Source organism: Lepisma saccharinum, chromosome 6, assembly GCF_977018435.1.
Source record: "Lepisma saccharinum chromosome 6, izLepSacc3.1, whole genome shotgun sequence".
In the NCBI taxonomy this organism is placed as follows: Eukaryota; Metazoa; Arthropoda; class Insecta; order Zygentoma; family Lepismatidae; genus Lepisma; species Lepisma saccharinum.
In genome coordinates, this window is record NC_139234.1 from 20,473,112 (window position 1) to 20,493,271 (window position 20,160).

At 39.4% G+C, this 20,160-nt stretch overlaps 1 protein-coding gene across 4 annotated transcripts in view; it reads right to left on the bottom strand.

Moving 5' to 3' along the window:
• The window catches only part of LOC145988615 (uncharacterized), a 627,408-nt gene that overhangs the window by 125,415 nt on the left and 481,833 nt on the right, over nt 1–20,160 (bottom strand). Inside the window, exon 1 of one of the 4 annotated variants that reach the window (XM_083123629.1) lies at nt 18,010–18,631. The exons of the other annotated variants lie outside the window; for them this stretch is intronic. Within the exon in view, the coding sequence (XP_082979755.1) occupies nt 18,010–18,150 (141 nt within the window). The 5' untranslated portion in view covers nt 18,151–18,631. Of the gene's footprint in view, nt 1–18,009; nt 18,632–20,160 lie in introns of those variants that run through there. 4 annotated transcript variants of the gene reach the window in all.

A 20,160-nucleotide genomic window follows, 5' to 3' on the forward strand; every position in this document is an offset into this window, starting at 1 on the left:
GTGGAACTAATGCCTACGGTTGCCTCAATCTCACAGTATGTCACGTGACGATCTTGCAGTATTACGTTTTGCACAGCATCAATGTTTTCTTGAACAACAACTGATTTTGGACGACCTTCGCGAATCTCGTCGGTGAGCGAATGACGGCCAACATTAAATTCGTTATACCAGCGTTTCACAGTGGCAAAGGATGGGGCTTCAGCTCCAAATGTGGAAGTAAGTTGATCGATGCACTCTTGTCTTGATAATCCACGTCGAAAATCGTAACAAATCATCGCACGAAAATGTTCACGAGTTAATTCCATTTTATTGTTGTCGCGCAATCTCCAAGGCAACATAAACAACACAAATGAAGCTATTGACAAAACATATGAAGTACATTATGGTCAATAATGCCAGACGATTCCGTGCAAACGTCAAATCGCGCCTAACTTCAATCAGTGTTGCCAAGGCTCAAAATATAAATAGTGACCCTCGTATGTAATATGTATTTCTGGAGTGTATGAGAAAATATGCATTACAGAACGCTAAGCAATGTCACCCCATAATTAACTTAATTTAATAGCACCGATATATATATGCATAGTAATACGCAATCACTTATTTCAGCTTGTCTGAGCTCGAAATAAACAATTAAGTTGCAAAAGCACATTTTGCCCAATAATACAAACGGTGTTAAAGGCGAAGCGGAGCAACTACTGAGCATGCTCCCTCATCTGGTTCCCCTCGAACATCCGGTTATGCTGACGGTTCTATGGACGTTAATATGAAAGGGGGAAGTGGAAATTCTTTTACAAAGAAAAAAGGTGCCAGCATATGGTTGCACAGTTCGATAAGGAACAAATTTATTGAGTCACTTATCACTTCATAGGTTTCCAAAGGACACAGAGAGATAAATACACTTGTATGTCTGAATATACCGAACAAATAACTATATAACATACCTTTAAATATTAATTTATGAAACCTTTGAACACCTTCTCGTCACAAAACAAATATGTGTGGTTTAGTTTTAATTAAATCACCATTTTATTGTGAAGCAATCAGAACAACGAATCTTTATATTTCCTTTGTAGCCTACTGCCGTGTGATCAAGCGTATGAGATTATGTAAGGTTGTAGAAGATAGACGTGTAATTAAACTGTAATTAGTGCTGCCATCTACCCTCAGGTTTGAAAATGTACAATGCAAGTCGAACTATCGTTGAACACGTTAAACGTATATAAGCACTTTTGTTATTTTTAAAGAAAAAACGTTGTTTTCTAATAATCTGCACTGCAGTTGCTCATCCAAAGGATTCAACAAGTTCACTCATTCATGGTAAAACTTGAACAAATACTTCTCTTGATTATCGCCAGTCTGTGGCTCTATCGTCGCACAACTGATTAAAACAAGTGCTGCAAACAACGAGGACTAACCTAAACCGGAAGATCCGGGTGAACCAATGTTTATGTTTACATTTTTAACACGGTCTACAAAGAACAGAAAGGTTTGAATGCTTAACTTAATTAAAATGAATTTAGGGAAGAGACCAGACTAAAGCTGCGTTGCGTTATTACTTTTTGATTTAATTAACAATCAGATGAGATACATAAGACGTAACACAAAAGAAAATGAACGTACAGTTGAAAACAAACCTACAAACACATCTTTAATGTTTTAAAATTGTTTAAAAATTGTGGCAATGCACGTGCGTTGTGTCTACTGCAGGAAGTTTTGTCAAGTGGCTAGCACGATGAAAGACAAAAAATGTTTCGGGAGTGTTTTAGCACTTTCAACTAAAATAATCGGAGGCATAATGCGCTAAATTAGGCAATTCCCATTGTAGGATTTTTAAATGGCTTGAAACAAATGAAGATTTTGTGGTGGGAAGTTATGGAATTTACTCAGGAACATCAAATAAAAGCAGATGTAATAGGAAATGTGGTATTATAAGATGTACGGCTTCTCAGCGAGTGAACTTGTTAGACTACAAAATGAAAGAATCTGTATATTATACACATATGTCAGAAACATAGCTAATATCTTTTACAAATTAATGATTAGTTTTTCTTCAAACTTGTGGTGTAGAATTGTACAGTTAGATTCTGGTGTCTATTATACCTGCTGTAATTTTAACAATTTTACAAAATGTAACTTACATTTTGCAAATGATAAATAAAGTATGTTTTGAACAAAGATATCACATTAAAACTATGTATTTTTGTGTGTCTTTACGAAAGATCTAGGGGTACGCTAAATTTTGTGTGCAAATACAATCAAATGATTTGGTTCAATGAACCTTGTACAGAGCATTCCCTGACATTAGCTACGAGACTCGGCGGCAAGCTGCCCGGCATCAGCGCTTGTCTTTCCCGGTGACCGGGTCAGCGACAGTCGCTAGAGTCAGCTATTAAAATTACAGTTTTCATATTGTGTACTAACCTTGACTACAGAAGGTGTTGAAAATGATCTGCTTCTGCTGCAACACATTCCTGGCATCTCCGAAGGAAATTGGCATTTACACGTGCAAGTTCGTCTACTGTAATTCTCCTGATTTTTCGTACAATACTCTCTTTTAACTCACGGATGGTGTGCGGATTGTCTTTGTATACTTTATTTCCCCATTTTTCTTTACACTTTTATTCAGAACTGACCATGTTACTCTAAACTTTTTTATGAGGTTTAATATAAGCGACTGTCGCGGACCCGTTCACCGGGAAAGACAAGCGCTGATGCCGGGCCGCTTGCCGCCGAGTCTCGTAGCGAATGTCAGGGAATGCTGTGTATAATCGACAATACCTGTCGATTCAGATCCGGCTGTCAGGCTGGCACCTTTCCACGGATGAGGCAAGTAATGGGATTTGTAAGGTCTGCATTCCAAACCGACGAGAACATCCTGTCTCCGTAATGTTTCGTTTTCCAGTACACCTTCTAATTTTTACCTACAAGTCAACACAAGAGTAGAAGAACTAACAATCGCATTTGCAAAGCAATATAGTAAGGGCACAATCCAATCCTACTTAAAATCACAACGGTGTTGGATTATCTTGTGCCAACATAGCGTCATTTCGATTCACGGTGTTCCTGTGGAACGGAAGCTTGCAGACAAGAATACGGAAAGCTTTGTTTTTCAGACAGCAATAAAAGTGACTAAACAAACTCTGCTTACCTCTGGTTCCATCCGAACGAGCATGATTTCGAATGCGAATTCTTAACTTTTCCATGATGATCAAGATAAAACATTATATTTTAAGTAAATGTAGTGATAACTTGCTGATAAGTGGTGCTATCTAAAAGATTAGAAAAGAACTTGTGCAATGATTGATTGATTTGCGTTTCACTTCCAAGGACGAAGACTCACCTTGACCAAGAGCGGTTGATGATCTAAAGCAGGGCCAATAGAATCAGGGCCTGTGCTTCAAGCGCCGGGGTATAAGGGGCGCTAATATGCCAACAGTAAAAATATGCGCTGTGTTTGTTCTTAAATTATGTTGATTCGGCAGAAATAAACACACGCGGCCGTCATTGCCAGAGAGTTCTATTTGCACAACTAAGCCCCAGAACATACAAAACATAACTAAAGAACACCCAAATAGTAACTTAGGCACTATTTGCAAGGTAGACAGCTAGAATGAACAAGACCTGTGAAAACATACCATTCAGCAGGAAGAGAATAAGGACTGAAGGATAGTGAACTGTACGTGTATATAAAAACTATAAATGTTGCTTTGTTTGAAAGGGCATCACTCTCCCCAAAATAAATTTAATGGTTTAATTCACCTAGTGCCTTCTTTCTTGCAGTGCAAAAGCCTCTCTATAACCGTTATAATTGTACAGTAAGTAATCACTGAGCAAATGCATACAAATGAGATATTAAATACAGCGTGTACGTTAACAGAAATTGAGAAAACTTACATTGGCGGCGATTGGGTTCCAAAACCGAAGGGGGGGGGGGCAAGGTGCCAAAACTGGGGGGGGGGGGGCAAAGACAGTTTCTTTCCCTTTGTAGATACGTTTTAGCATAGTACGGGGGCAAATGTGGCGAAAAATAGGGGGCCACTCCCCCCCTCGCCCACCCCTAATCGCCGCCACCTGAAACGATCTTTTGTAAATGATAATACATAAACAATTGAAAGGCTATACATGTCGATTAAGGTACTTTTTTATAGCATAGTATTATGCCTCAATAAAAAGTTCTTCACTCTTGTTACACTCGCACTATGATGAACTTCAAGTTTGTCCTTGCACACTTGTTAGAATAAAATACCGTTGAAGCAATTTTATCTTGAATTAAGCAATATATAACTGGTTGGAACTTCACAGCATTGTTAATTACAGAAGAATATTGCCAAAAGTACCTTTGTTTGATCTACTTAAAACCTGTTATGTATTGCGCACGTAACATTGAGCAAGAAATACGTGTCACTTTTTCTTTAGTACAAGACTCATGGCATGTTTCTACTAAACGAATAGATACTTTAAAAAGGATTTTTTTTGCCAGCGTCTTTATTGTTATGTCTGTCTCCATCCATGTGCAAAAAAATTGTTATGTAAAAGTTGAGGAGGTGGTCAAAATTGTATTCTACCACATCATTTTGTACACTTATAAAATCACTAACTGGCAAGTATATTTTTCGATGTTATCATTATTGTACTTTTCAAACTTTTGTTCAAGTTGGTTCTGCACAGCATACTGACACATTTGCAACCAGAGCTACTCGTGCAGAGAAGTACGTACGAAACAGCTCACAAGCTTATCTTTCTGTGCTAAAATACAAGATCTGTCTACACCCACAGAGTCCTGTTTTTACAGGGCGTGGGACAAGAACGAGAAATCCTGGACGCTCGTTTTCGAAACTGTACCACGAGAACAAGGTGCGGTGGAAGCAAGTTTAAGAATTTTATAGAAGACAAGCAGAGTACACAAGGTTGGCTGTTTGTTGCTTCCAGGATGTCCGCGAAAGTTAGCATTTGCAATACGCGCAAAACACGAAATGCGACAGGTAACACAATACCTGCACATTTTCTTTCACATCACCACTTGTTTTGATCATCCTACTTCGCGTTCATCTTTTTGTTGACGTTTCCTCAGAGCACTCAGTCTGCTCCGAGCATTTAGTGTTGCTAACTACAATTAATCAAAATTCCCTATGAAAAATAATTTTGATTTCCCAGCCATGAAATAAATTTTCTACGCGCGGGTTTACATGAACTGAAAATGACAAACTAAGCATGAAAACAGCCACTTTCTCTGTAAAAAGTTGACTTTAGAAAACGTCATTCTCGGCTTGTCAGTTGAGCTGTTCATGCCAACACTGATTACCGTGTGAGGGATTCAAGCCAGAAATGACGAGCTAGTGGAGGCGATTGGGTTCCAAAAACTAAGGGGGGAGGGGGCAAAAAGTGGGGGGAGGGGCAACTGCCTCCCCTAATCGCCGCCACTGACGAGCTGTTACGCCGAGAATCAAGCATGTTTGATGTTTGCTGTCATTCCTGGTATGATGACGTCAAAACTGAAGGTGTGTGGACAATGCCATTCCCGGAGTGACTGCCACATGCGTAGGGACAAGCCCCCCTTTAGCATTTCAACCGAAAACTTAAAGTAAATTTCCATTTTCCATTATGAAACTTCCATTGGGTCAAGTACAATGTTCACTATATTTCTGAACTGCCTGCCTGGAAGATGGACGTGTTCAGTGGCTGTGAGATTGTACTTTGATTGTCGTTGGCAGCCTTTGTAACTCTTATATCACTATATTTCTGAAAGGTCTAACAAGTGTGACAAATGAATTTTTAAAACTAGGACGACGTTCAAAATGTAAAAAAAAAGCGCTATGTTTCCTTTCTGTTTATGGCTGTAGCAACACAAGCCTTCCTATCCTGATCACTGCAAATCTTCGAGGGGGAGAAATACGAAGTTAAAGAATAAAATAGTACACAAACTAAATAATTCCTAAATGCTAAACATTGGAAATATTAAAATTGGCCTCCACACCTCCATAGTCTAGCGATAGAATTGCTGCGTTGATATCACGGGGTTCCAGGTTCGATCCCCGGTGGAGGTAACATTTCATTAAATCATTCAGATTCCACTAGAAGAGCTTCCCCTATGGCGTAATTGCAATGCGTCGCCTTGTAATCAAGGAGTCCCGAGTTCGCTACCCGGTGGAGGCATATTTCACAATAGTTCGGATCCCTCTTTAAACTGTATGTCTAGTCCCGATTAACCTATTTGTGCATATAGTGGACTTAAAAAAAATATTTTAATTCCACTAGAAGCTATAGGTCTCGTCCCGATTAGCCTCTGTGCATATAATAGACCTTAATACAAATTCAATCAAGTAATCATTGAAATACGGTGCGAGTATCAGCAGTCTTGGGCAATTTTCTAGTTCGCAGTCCTAGTCCTACATGTTAATTAATTATAATTTGTTAGGTTAGGAAATTATTGATGCAATACCACCATAGTGGCCAAACTTGATTCTGTGCAGAAGAATCAATCTTTGAAGCACTTCTAAAGCTATTGATCCAATTCTGTTCAGTATTTATGCATAATATATTCTGAAATTTAATTTAAGTCTTCAGCAGTTATTTTCACTGATAAAAATGCCCAGTGCAAAAGTTGCAACTATATTCATTGCTTTTGTGTCAATGTATTTGCTTCCTAGTGGAGGTGAATTTGTAGTGAAAATATGTTTGTTCCTTGAGAGTAGCGCCTCCTAAGTGGGCGGATTTCTCACATCCTCCCCATTTTTAGCCCCAAGTTCTGAATTCCAGTTGTTGAACAAGAAAAAGTAAGACATTTCATCATGGCAGGGAAAATGGTATATTAACATACTTTCTATTCAAGGGTGGTATTGTTTATTTGATGCCTACTTTATTAAGTTAGTGTCGCTTTTCTGAAACACGAAAAGTTACAATCTTTCGCCGCTCCCTACTATTGTGATTTGAACAGTTTAGAGTTATGGCGCACTGAGGCAGAAAGGAACTAAAAATAAAGACCCTTCAGCAGCGGCTTGCGATGGTTGAAATATTTAAAATTGCCTTTTACGAACTTTAAAAGTTTTGTGTTATTGAAATGTGCACACCACCATCAAAGGCTGCTTACGGCAAATCAAGTGTTGCCTTCATAATAAAAATGGTAATAAGAGGTTGAGTGCTATATTTATTCTGTCCTGTGAGAAGGAGCTTGCAAAATCTTTGGATTTGAACAATGTTGTAGCTGCTCATAAGAACAGACGTATCTTATCGTAGTTTCTTGCTGTGGTTATTTTCTTATTTTATCAGAAAAAGTACTCACATTCTTTACATAGAAAGAGTGCAGTATTTATACATATATCCAGCGAGTTGATAATGAGTGTACTTTTTATAGTGTATTTTGTTTACTGTTCATACGAATAGTAAGTATGTGATATTTTTCCTCTCGATAATGGCTTAAGAAAAAAAACAATACAATTATGGAATTTTATTTGATATAAGAGATTCGTGCCTGTAGAACAAAATGCAACACAACATCTCAGTAATTTGTTCTTGGATCTGACTGTAAAGCATGCCACTGGTAAAATTATACCGTAGTACAGTATTACGTAATTACCTTTTAGCCGATATTAGTTAGCACCTAGAGAATTTGACTCCGAAATCCGTAGCCCCCCCCCCCACTTATTTTAGGCTGGCGCCGTCACTGGTAGGGACTCTACTGAGCCCGTGTTTTTCACTGTCAGCACGTTGCTTTGTGTACTGTACGATTCCATTTGTTCCTGTCATGTCTTTTAAAATGAAACTAACTCTGGAACATTCATAACATCGAGCTGTATAAAACGTTACCGGTTTTGTGAAATGTAAAAATAATAAGGAGTACATAAATAAATTTAGTATACTTGTTGGAATGATATGGTGAAATTGATGAAGAGATATTTACAAAGAACACCTATGTCCAGGTCAGGATCGAACCAGAGATCCCTGACGTCGTAGCGTACTGTGCCAATCACCATGGGCTTAGTGGAATTCAGTGTGAACCTATGCATTTAGATCAACGCTGTACATTCAGGTTGAAATTACGTTTCTTTATGGTTCGTAGCGTCAATGAGCAAAACTATATTTTAAAAAGTTGTTTTCCTTAATGATCTGAATACCCTAAGGCTGTCTATGTTGTTTAAATACCGAGACTTACCCTTCCAGACCGATAATGGTGTTTTATATCGAAACAGGAGACAGGGCAGATTTCATTCTCAAAAGCGAGACAAGCTCATCACCACTGCCATCATCAAGGTGAAGATGGCATTTATTGCTGTTCGCGGATCACTTCCCTACTGTCAAGGCAGCTTGAATTCTAAATATCATGATAAGCACGAGATGAGTGGAGCGAACTAGTTTCCTTCAACATACAGAACGCGACTTCTTAGGCACCCTGTGTTAGATTTCTGGGAATAAGGGGTGGAGATCCATGGAAACCTGAACACCAAAGGATCCTTGTTTATATATGTTAATAAGCACACATCTACAAGGGTGTACACCGAGAAACTGCACATCCTTGGTGCACCTTACACTTTTATCTTCAATCTTTTATTGGAGGTATTGTACAGGAAGGCAGGCTAACTATCATCTTCAAAAGGAAGGTGTTTGGAATTGATTCATACAGCCAACAGGAAACCGCTAATTCCAGGAGACAATGCCTGAGGGACATGTAAATGAAAGGCGCTTATGTTGCCATCATGTGCGAGTGTGGGGTGGCGAGAGAGGTCATGCTTAAGAGAACCAGTCTTCACCATCTTCAACGTCTGTGCACGACGGAAAAGGGGTATGGTATTAAGTAAACAATGGTCTGTTGTGTTCTTCCAGTCTGTTTTCCCATCCAAAAAAGCCAGGTGCATGGCGGTTGCATCTACTAATTGGCCTGGCCTCATTGGTTTAGCAAGCATGCACGAAAACACAAGCAAGCTGTGTATCAAGTAGACTCGTGTTCTGCTAATGGTAGATCCAAGCTATCAACAGTGAAATGTGGGTCTCCAATTTCACACCCTGTTGAAAGAGTGAGGAAATGAAGTTCTCCCCATCTCTCTTTCTCACTCTCTGGAGAGAAGGAGAAAGATGAAGAGAAAAAGAGAAGGGGATACAAGAGAGATAGAAGAAAGGAATAAGAGAAAGAGACAGAAAGAAAGAAGAGACATTTGGCAATGTTGAACAACACAGTGCTGAAAGGATTTTGGGAAAGGGGGACCACAACAAAATGTATGTGTATTATATTGTATTCATCATTTTCCTTGTGATCTCAATAAATTATATGTGTATACTTTTAAAGAAAGTTATAAAGATCACATGACAAACAAAATTGCCTAAAATATGTATGAATGACGAAATGAAATTCTCATTATGTAGGTCGTTTATGTTTGAAAGCAAACATGGTTCTAATATGTTCTGTTGCGTTTGTATTTATGTGAAAGCAATTTGTAACTGTACATCGTTACAATGCCAATTTTCTTTCTATACATGTAATTTAATACATACTGGATAATTGTCTCGCACAATGATCTCGACTAATAATGACCGCAAGTGGCAGTTTTGACTCGACATCCCTCACCCTCATGGTTTGACTTCGACCCTTGGTGCCATTGGCCACTGTCACACACAGAACATGCAATGAATCAACAATTGACACAGGACTGAGTCCACATCAAATCACCCAGAAAATTTTCAAAATACAACCCACTGATTTAGATTTTCATGAAACTTGGTGTATTTGTTAATCCTACAAATAAACACATGCATTTTTTTTTCTCTATACCTCATACTTATTGAGAAACAGTAGGTTAAAGTTTCAGAATTTTGCAGGGATCAGTCATTGCCGAGGCCATGGTAGTGGCTTGCAGTGCTTAACAGAAAAAGTTATATCTCGGAGTCATATCAATATATCACTTTGAATTTGACAGATATATGTATATTCCATTTAAAAAGTTGTCAAAAATATTCCTTTGCACTGAGAGTCAGAAAAAATAATATTTTATTGTAAATATTTTTTTTTATGTCAACGTCTGACGTTACTAAAAATTGCATTATCACTAAAAGGCACTGCAGTTATGTCAATTTTTTTTCAAATTCAAGCTTAAAGTATGTTCTAAAAGGATATAAAATAAAATTAGTGGCTTTTCCAATGCTTCTATTAATAAATCTTCATTAAAACAAATTTTTTATTCATTCATATGGGTTATTCCATGCCAAATCATCACAAAAATGAACTTCTCAACCCGACCATTTCAGATTGACATGAAAATTTGGTTAGATGGTAGAAGGCATGAAGTAACTTACATATCACCTTCAGTGATACACGGTATTCATACAGCAAGGTTGCCAACCTAATAACAAATGTAAAATTTGTGCTTACAAGGTCAAATAAAACAATTCATAACTTTGCTTCCAATTATGGTATAACTTTCATCTTGGGCTTGTTTTGAAGCTAATTGAGCATAGTTTTCATAAAAAAATATATTTATATGAAAATATTAAAATTTTAACTTCAAGGTCACATGATGTGACCTTTGACCTTGCACATATAAACATATGTATGTTTCAATTTTGTGGCTAATAAAGTATGTTACACAGTTAAATGCAGTGTCTGTTTGGTGTAAGTTTTATTTTTGGATGACTTTGGTAAAAGAAATAAAAAATAATAATCTGACTGTAGTATGCCTCAGTCAATGAAACACCTTCTATCCCAGTCTGAAATGTTAGCCTCCTGTTTCTCAGTAACTATGAGGTGTAGAGAAGAAAATTTTTGCATGTGTTCATACCTTGTTAGTATTAAGAAATACACCAAGTTTCATTAAAATCTGAATAGGTGGGTTTCATGTGCTGGGAGATTTGACGTGGAATCAGTGTGTTACTGAAGTCAATATATTTGTGTCAATTGACTCAGTGTGGGTTGTTTATGCAATGTATCAACTGAGGAGACGTTTATGAATGGACTCTCTTCGTGGAAATCTAATTTGGTTCTTGTTCTTTAGGGTCGCTTTTCTTCCACTTTTGTCTAATCGCGAGGATGAGATGTGTGCTCATATGATGAAATTGATGAAGGGTCACTCCAAAAGTACACCCGGGGCCGCTGGCGCCACTAACAATAAACACATGGACACAATTCCAGGAAGTAAGGAAGGAGGAAACTGACTACCCTTACTTCATGGCTCATTACTTGCTAATCTACAGAACTTACAATCAGAATATCTCCTCCTCTGAACATTCTCTTATTTCACGCCCGCCATACAAATCAGCTTGTAACCCAGACTACGGAAATGAACTTTACAGTTGCAAAGGAACGAACCAATAAGATAGCCCGAACCGAGTCATTATTTCTGAAATCACGTACGTCCTCACATCCTATACGACTGTCTTCAATACCTATGATAAAACCAGTTTAGGTTGACGCCTTGAAATGGCGCACCTTTCTTTGGAATTAGTCTGCAACTTATGGAACTTTCAAGGTTTTATTGGAAGGCGAAATGAGTCCTGGAGAGCAGTTTCAATCCCTTCTACCATGAATCATGAAAGTGTTGGGGGCTGATTTTTCTTTCCTGCGTTTCCTTAGTGAGCAAGATCAACCACTTACGTAGGAGGTGCCCTTGAATAATGAAAAAGGTTAAGTGTCCGTACCCCAGTGTCACACTTCCTGAATTACAATCGAAGACAGTATTTTGCACCTAATCTGTATTTCACTAATGCTAGAATTATCTTCGTAACATTTCATTGAGAAACTTTGAAATTTCTGTTTCCTGGACATTATTGGTAAACTGTTTAATATGTTGATAACTCAATCCAAAAGTTTTAAGACCATTTAAAAAAAAAAGTATGCTTTATTTTGAGATTTGAGAAGATACCGGTACATTTCTGTCGAGACTAGAAGAGCCTGTTCGTTCGTGAATTGTCGGGACTGGCTAGGTTTATTCAGTATCGGCGAACCAGATTTAAATACGGAAGGGACATTTGGCGACTAATGCGTAACATTTAGGCGCCATTTGGTAACTAATACCTTAACATTTATTCGTAATTTGGCGAATTAATAGTTGAAATTAAAATCGTGGGCGCGTCAGCACTTGGGCTATTTGCACCTGTCACATAAGAGGCCCAAGCCCCTTACGTCATCTAAAATCAAGACGTATCTTTGAGGACTAACATCTGAGGCTGGAAAGAGACACTCACCATATGCCCCCATACAGGATTATACTGGCTGTCGGTTCAGAGACGCCGGAGCCTCGTTAGACTATACAAATTCAGTACCGGAATGTACGTACTATGTGGAAAAGATGCTACAAATGCACGTTTAGTCGCCAGGCTGACAACACAGGCCACAAAATTCGATTCAACAGCTTCATATAAAACTTGACAGATGAGTGTTACAAACGCAGTTCTCAAAGCCACTACCAGCAAATGCAACAGCTAAGGCGAAGCATAATGACCGTTCTGCCAACACGCGAAACCTCATTTGGTTCTCCACATACGCAGTGGCCACATAGTTTTACGAAGAAGCTACGGGCATTTACGACACCATTCATTTGTATATTTGCGAATGACGCTGCAAATTTCTGAAGGGCTACAGCGACGTCCTAGATTCTCAAGTACTTGAACTAACGCCACCTTGCTAAAATAGGTTTTCACGTGGGTTCCCTCAAGACATTCCAAGTGAATGCCTTTATGCCCATCTTCTAGTACTATTCCGTGTTTACTCTAGTACGAGAGAAACCCGAGTAAGCAAAAGCAGGCGGTGTCCAGGGGAATTACTCAGTGCCATTATGGGGTTCTAATGACAGTTTCTTTTCCTGCTTTTTAGTACTCCTAAGAAATGTATGATCACCAGGGAAAACAAGTAGATAGCCTATAAATTCCCAGTAAAAGGGGGGGGGGGAGGAATAGAAATTAGAAATGGTAATATGTTTACGTGTTGCGAATACTTAAGGCGCTGTGCATTGGGCTCCGACTGCGGGACGGCATGGGTACGAGTCCGCCTGGGTTCAGTCTCTGGCTTCTCGGCCTGTGTATAGGACCGGTGGAAAACCCTTTGTTGAGGAAATTGGGAATCTACGAGTGAGTAGCGTAACCCGGTCTCGGAAATCTCGTGCAACGGCTGAGGGTTCGACGTGCTGAACCCACGTCACCCCATTACTGGTTGAAGAACTCCACACCTCTAGGTAGGATTGTGTGAGGAACGCTGGCAGTCGGGAGATAGGCCAAGGCCCTTATGGGCTGTAGAGCCACGGGCTAATATAAAACTGAAAATAACAATAAAAACTATAAAACAGAATATACATTTGAAACTATAAAGCACCAAAATAGCTTCCTCGATGGCGTAGTGGTAACGTCGTCGCCTAGTAATAGTAGGGAGCTTGTTCGATACCCGATAGAGGCACGATAGTAGTTCGGATTCCACTTTAAACTGTAGGTCCAGTCCCGATTAGCCTTACAGTACATAAAGGTGGACTTAAAACACCAACTCAAAGCGCCAAATTAAGTTAACCCACAAAATAATATGTATGGCACATATTCATATTAACCATATTGCTAGCATGATATGACCTCGTGATACGATCAATGACACAAATGCATTATGAAGTATTCGATATTAATTATACACACGGAAATTAAAATATTGAATCAACTGGTAGACTAGGTACGATAAATATCTAGTACTAGGACAGTGGTTCTCAAACTGTGGTACGCGTACCCCCCAGGGGGTACATTACAGACCTGAAGGGGGTACGCGATCGAGAATACCCACACCACAACATTACGACATTAATGAGCATTTCTACATTCGAATTTCTTCATATAGGAGAAGTATTTATTTTACACGAGAGTGCTGGACTAAGCTTATATTACATTTCTTGGATCTGAAGTGACGCATGCGTCAATTGTGGGAATAGAATTATTAGTTTATTTCACTTCAGATTCAAGAAACGTAATATAAGCGTAGTTGAGCGCTCTCGTCTAAAGTAAATGCCTCTCCTATATGAAGAAATTAGAATGTAGAAATGCTCATTAATGTCGTCGCAGAGCAAGCTGTCCTTTTTCACACAATTGACGCATGCGCAGCATCACCGCATGCGTTCAGGAGACGCCTCTGGTTGGCGTACATTAGACGTTCAGTTACGACTAAAGGGATACAATGAGAAAAAAAGTTTGAGAACCGATGTACTGAGGCTTATCGTCACATAGTTTTGGCGTAACATTGTATTTGGAACTCGCCATCGAAATCCCCGGGTTTGAATTCCGGCCAGAACATGGCTGTTCTTTGTGGATGTCCCTTCATTAATTTCACCTAATCATCACTCACCCTCATGGTCACGAGAAAGGGATAGGTGTCCGGGATACGATTCACGGAGAGAGCCCCCAAAATTTCGATTGTTTTAGCACCGTGAGAGCAATTCTGGAGCTACTTGAAAAAGACAGGCTCCGGTCTCGAAAGCCAGAAACCGGCGGCGATGGGACTCTATGCGCTGACCACCCGTCATCCAATGAACAGCCTATTGGCAGGCTTTGTGACTTAGACGGCTGTTATGGTATGGTAGGCTATATATAATGTATGCACAATACATAAACGCGTAGGAAACGTGTCGAAACAACAACACACATAAAACATAGCCTTGAGTTGTACAAGAATTCAAGGTGTGAAAGTAATCTGGTAATAATAATAGTAAAGGAGTACGTGCGGTAACAACGGGAAGTTACACATATTCGTGAAAACACATGCATCTCTCGAATCCCTAACACCAAGCCTTGGTCCCTCATTCACAGACATGAACATCTTAAAAATAACAGGTATCAAGGTTCACGAGACAGCAGGCACATACTTGAAAACACCACAATAGCCGCAATTACCTAAAATTACATAGCAAAAAATACTTTCGCAACAGCCGTTAAAGAGTTTTTCACCGTTCCTAAGCGTGAAAGCTCTATTACCATGATGTCACCGTCTTCAGGTTTAAGATAAACTGACATGTGTCTGTAAGTTCCATGCCAAACTCTGTTCTTATTTACTAATATTGGTATTTTTGTTATTGTAAGTAGTTTTTCTGCCACGTTTTAGCTAATCGCGATGGTATGGATGAGTGGTAATTGTAGGAGATTGCTGAAGGCATACTCACGATATTCATGCCCTGGTCGGGATTCGAACACGGGAACTTCGGTAGCGAGATCGGCTTGATCCTAACTGAGGAATGTGCCTTCAAAGGGAATCGGAATCGAAGATCCGTCGGTTACAAGACAGCGCTTCTATCGGAAAAGCTCGGGGCCGTGGCGGCGATTGGGTTCCAAAACCGGGAGGGCAAGGTGGCAAAACGGATGGGGGGGGGGCAAAGACAATATATTTCCCTTTGTTATAAGATTTAGCCTAGTGCAGGGGCAAAAAGTGGGGGGTATATTTGCATGGTTTCAATGACGAGTCATACATGTTGGAAATATTGGTTATAATTTGATTCTTCATACAATAGGTAAATGTCAAAAACATTACGTGTCTGTACACTGAATTGTCCCATGAAGAATTAAAAAAAAAACCACGCGAGCTTGCTTCAGGAATGAGATGTTTCAAGTTTTAAACATTTCCACGTATACGTAGACCCACAGTTTTACGTACCAAAAGGGACATTAACAACAGTTGGTGGGGCGACTGTGATATGGCCACGGTAGTTATGTCTTGCTCACTAGATGGTTTGAATAAAGTTTGCCTTGCACACTCACTCATCCAATTCACGTGTAAGTAGGGAATGCATTTGCTACAAAACCTTTTAGGTGAGTATAATGTTATTTAGATTGCCCAAGCCCGTTATCTTCCTTCAAGTTCAATAATGAAACTACAATGAACTATGTTACAAATAGCAATGATATATCCGGAAAGAAATGAGGCGTTGCGGATTCGAAGGGCGAACTCAACAAACTTACATTGTGAGGGAAATGCGTTTCAAGTTGTCAGGCACTGTGCGAACTCCACAAAAACTTGAGATCGGAATATTTCATGCGCAGTGACGGAGAACGCTTCAAAAAGCAAACAGTGTGATGTTCTCGTGCATTAACACAAAGAAAGATGAAATGTGCACGATACATTACAACTACATACCCGTATCACACACACATACACATATATTATCTTAAGCATTCTTGTTATTACACACACATATGCTTCCATTCGAAAATTCGAAACGATTCCGAGATATGTATTGTTCTGACGATTTCGAATAAGAATTTTGTAAATGTTACTATAAATAAAACTAAAAATTAAAGAAAAGATTAAATAATTTGTTTCGTCCACGTTCAAATGTGTCATTATATTCAGTCAGTTACAATTATCAACAAATACTGATATCTTGCTTACAACTCTGGGACGCATTTCTAGACGCAATCAATCAACCCTCACTGACTGTAAAAACGATTGGGCACCAATGATATTGAAGCTATGAATATTCTGATTTTATAAGAGCAGAATTTGATTCATATATGACCCCAACAAATGAAATAATAACAAATTCATTCCGACTTTTAGATGTAGATAACCGGACCAATTGTTCGAATGTTACTGTTAATAAAACAATTTCTAATGTGCTATGTGAAATAGAATGTCCGAAGACATAATGACTAGTTTGATGTTAAAAAAAAAAAAAAAAAAAAATTCTACAGGGCCCACTTTAGCAGAAAGCTGGGTAAAAAGTTAAAATCAATAACGGTATGTTAGATCAATATTTACGTTTCACTTAGGCCTAAGAACAAAAACAGCCTGCCAATTTACGTCAATTTATTATTGTATATATTTGTAGATTTTTTTCTATATGGTGTAAATTAAAAATGTGTTGGGTTTAACGCAATCATATTCATCTTTAAAGATAAATAGCCATGGCCTCAAGCAAGAATGTTATTCATTTTTATGAAAGTTCGTAATTTTGTATCATTTTAGTCCAACTTCAAAGTAGTAATTTAATATTTTACATTGGTTTTTCTAATGAAAAGGGGTTTGCCATTATTAGGACGGCGGGGAGAATTATGCCAAGTTTTTATTGGAATTGGAGGAGAGAAATGCTAGTACTCTTGTGTAAAAATATACAGAGCATTCCCTGACATTAGCTACGAGACTCTGCGCCAAGCTGCCCGGCATCAGCGATTGTCTTTCCCGGTGAACGGGTCAGCGACAGTCGCTAGAGTCGGCTATTAAAATTACAGTTTTCATATTGTGTACTAACCTTGACTACAGAAGGTGTTTAAAATGATGTCCCTCTGCTGCAACACATTCCTGGCATCTCCGAAGGAAATTGGCATTTACACGTGCAAGTTCGTCCACTGTAATTCTCCAGATTTCTCGTACAATACTCTCTTTTAACTCATGGATGGTGTGCGGATTGTCTTTGTATACTTTATTTCCCCATTTTTCTTTCCACTTTTATTCAGAACAGACCCTGTTACTCCAAACTTGTTTACGAGGTTTAATATAAACGACTGTAGCGGACCCGTTCACCGGGAAAGACAAGCGCTGATGCCGGGCCGCTTGCCGCCGAGTCTCGTAGCGAATGTCAGGGAATGCTCTGTACCTGTGTACGGAGGAGCACACAGGTGGGTTTGTAGATTGAACCCGTAGCACTTTGGGAGGGAAGGGTTGTGATGGAAATTTGAGAGAATAGTCAATACAACATTCCATAGAAGTTGTACTACGTCATAATATAAGCGTGCCTGTTAAATCATTATAAATTAGTAGACTGCTAAGAGCTTTGAGTGAGTGATTAGCATTACGTTTGGGTAGGTAGGGGCATATTTAGTATTAATAGATTGCCACAAGTTCTAGTAGGGGGTTGGGCATTATATTTTGGAGGGCAGTACAAAATGCTCTGGCATAAAATTTGTTACTGGTCAATATTTAAGTGCCGTGTTTCTATAACACATTACGTCGTATACTATGAAGTAGATTTTACTGACGATTATCATTCTTTAGATGTTATATTTAGCTTGTTACACGCTATTCATATTCAGAAAAGATCAAAATTTGCAACAAAAGCCAACTTTACTTACCACCAATCCACAGCACAATGTTAGGGCTCCCATGATAGATCGCGTGGTGTAACTCCAGCAATTGGTGCTGTTCGAGACGGTAGATAACCGATCGTTAACTTCCTCCTCCGCACGCCCGTTCACACTATATTGAAACTTCATATCACTTTCAATGCACTGCACACTTTATCTTTTCTCCCAACCACAAAACACAGCAAAGCAAGACATGACACAGACACGTTTGAGGAGACGGCGTTGGACTGGGGCTCGAAAACGCACTAGCATTTTGTTTGTCCTCACATGCAGCCCGCAAAGAACCTTATCAAACGTGCAGCAGTCCAGGGACTGAAACCACAACAGGACATTTCGTCACACACGTGCACAGGAAACACCAGAGCCAAGTGCGATAGGCACAGCAGACGAACGTGGAAATGAATCACGACCACCATAAGATCCACGCAGCCACCACGATTCATTAGCTACACACAACAAAGCTCCAACATCTCTGAACCGACTTGCTCGATCGCTGCACGGAACCAGTCTTGCAACTTTTCTTGCCTAACGGGATATCCTCCTATATCCACACACACACACATAATCAAAACGCACATGCTCGCACACATCCCTCCCTAGACAAGACTGTAAATCCACGTTGTAAATAGTAAAAGGGATCGGAGGAGGAAGTTAGAGAAAAAAAAATGTTGTGATGGTGTCCAAAGAAGGAATCCCGCTTGCTCGTGAGTCAAGGGCTCTTCCCTGCCCCCTCCCCCTCTTCTCGGAACCCGGTTTTCTTCGCGCAGCGTGCTTGAGTTCCACACATAACTCGCTCCTTCTTTTTTTTTTTTTTTTTTTCGCCCGCAGAAGCTGCCTGCCGCTGATATCTGACGTCAAAAATAATGGTCGCCTCGAAGCACCTGCCTCAGTATGTTTTGCCCGTGCATCGTCCACCAGATCCGGACACCGAAGAACGCACATACAACTGGCGCGTCAGTCAAACAAAGTTCGCAAAAAGAGGTTCACAAGCACATCAAAGGAATAGATGGAATAAAACTCGCCTGAAGAAATTGCAAGCAGTTCCAAAAAACAAAAAAACTTCGTCTGGCTGGTGTTACAGAGTCTTTCTTCCCGACAGTGTGTTGCTTTAATATCCAGGCGAATCCAGGATTTGGGAGGAGGGATCCCCACCCAGCTTTCGGTAAAGTGTTGGACCTTTAATTTACAGTCATGGGAAAAAGTATTAAACCAGTAGTCTTATAGGATAAGTATTTCTTTACGTAAACCTACAAAGTTGATGATTACGGCAGGGATGTGGTTTGGCGCCACTGTCGTCCCTCACTACCATGCACCTGCATTTTTCCCCCCGTTCTTTAATATTTCCTCCTTATAACTTGGGTTCGTGATAATTACATCCTAGAAATTTTGAAATGTGGAAAAGAAGAAAAACTAATTTAAAATAATATAGGTTCTATTTAAAGTTTCGGAGTTTGCATTTCAGATATTAGATATAATATTTTAGATATGTCAGTGTCTGAAGAATATCTATAAAATCGCACTATTGCTACCTCTTTGGGAAACAAAATTCCAGTAGAATGTTACCAGAATGTAAGTCTGCAGTTAAGAGAAGGAAAAAGTTAAAAATAATAATTAAAATAATATAACGTGCAGTGTGTTCTCAGTAGAGGAAATTGTAATTTAAGATTATTCAACTCTGCTTGAAAACAAATAACATCGTTATAAACTACGAATTACACATATTTGTAATAAGTAACATTTACAAGATACTCATTTGTTGCCTTGTTTGTTTGGTTTTTCCTTTTGTAAGCTTTGACTCGCACCCTAGGCTTTAGCGACCCTAATCTACCCTTCGCTACGGACCTGGATGATTATGTAGCAATTTCAGAGACAAATGCAGGTCGGCCAGGAGTCGAACCCGGGTCTCGGCCATACCGTGTCATTGCTACACCACGTAGGCCAACCAGCCAGTGTTCATTTCATCTGATCTTTCGCTACGTCTGCTTTGCATGCACGGGATTGTCTCAGTCTGTGCTACCACAGACGTGATGAAGTATGGTGCCAAGTTTCTGCCAGCGTTTATATATAGTCTCCCTTATCGCACAACACTAGAGCAACCTTGCGTTCTGACGTCACCGGGAATGCTTTTATTGTTAGGCT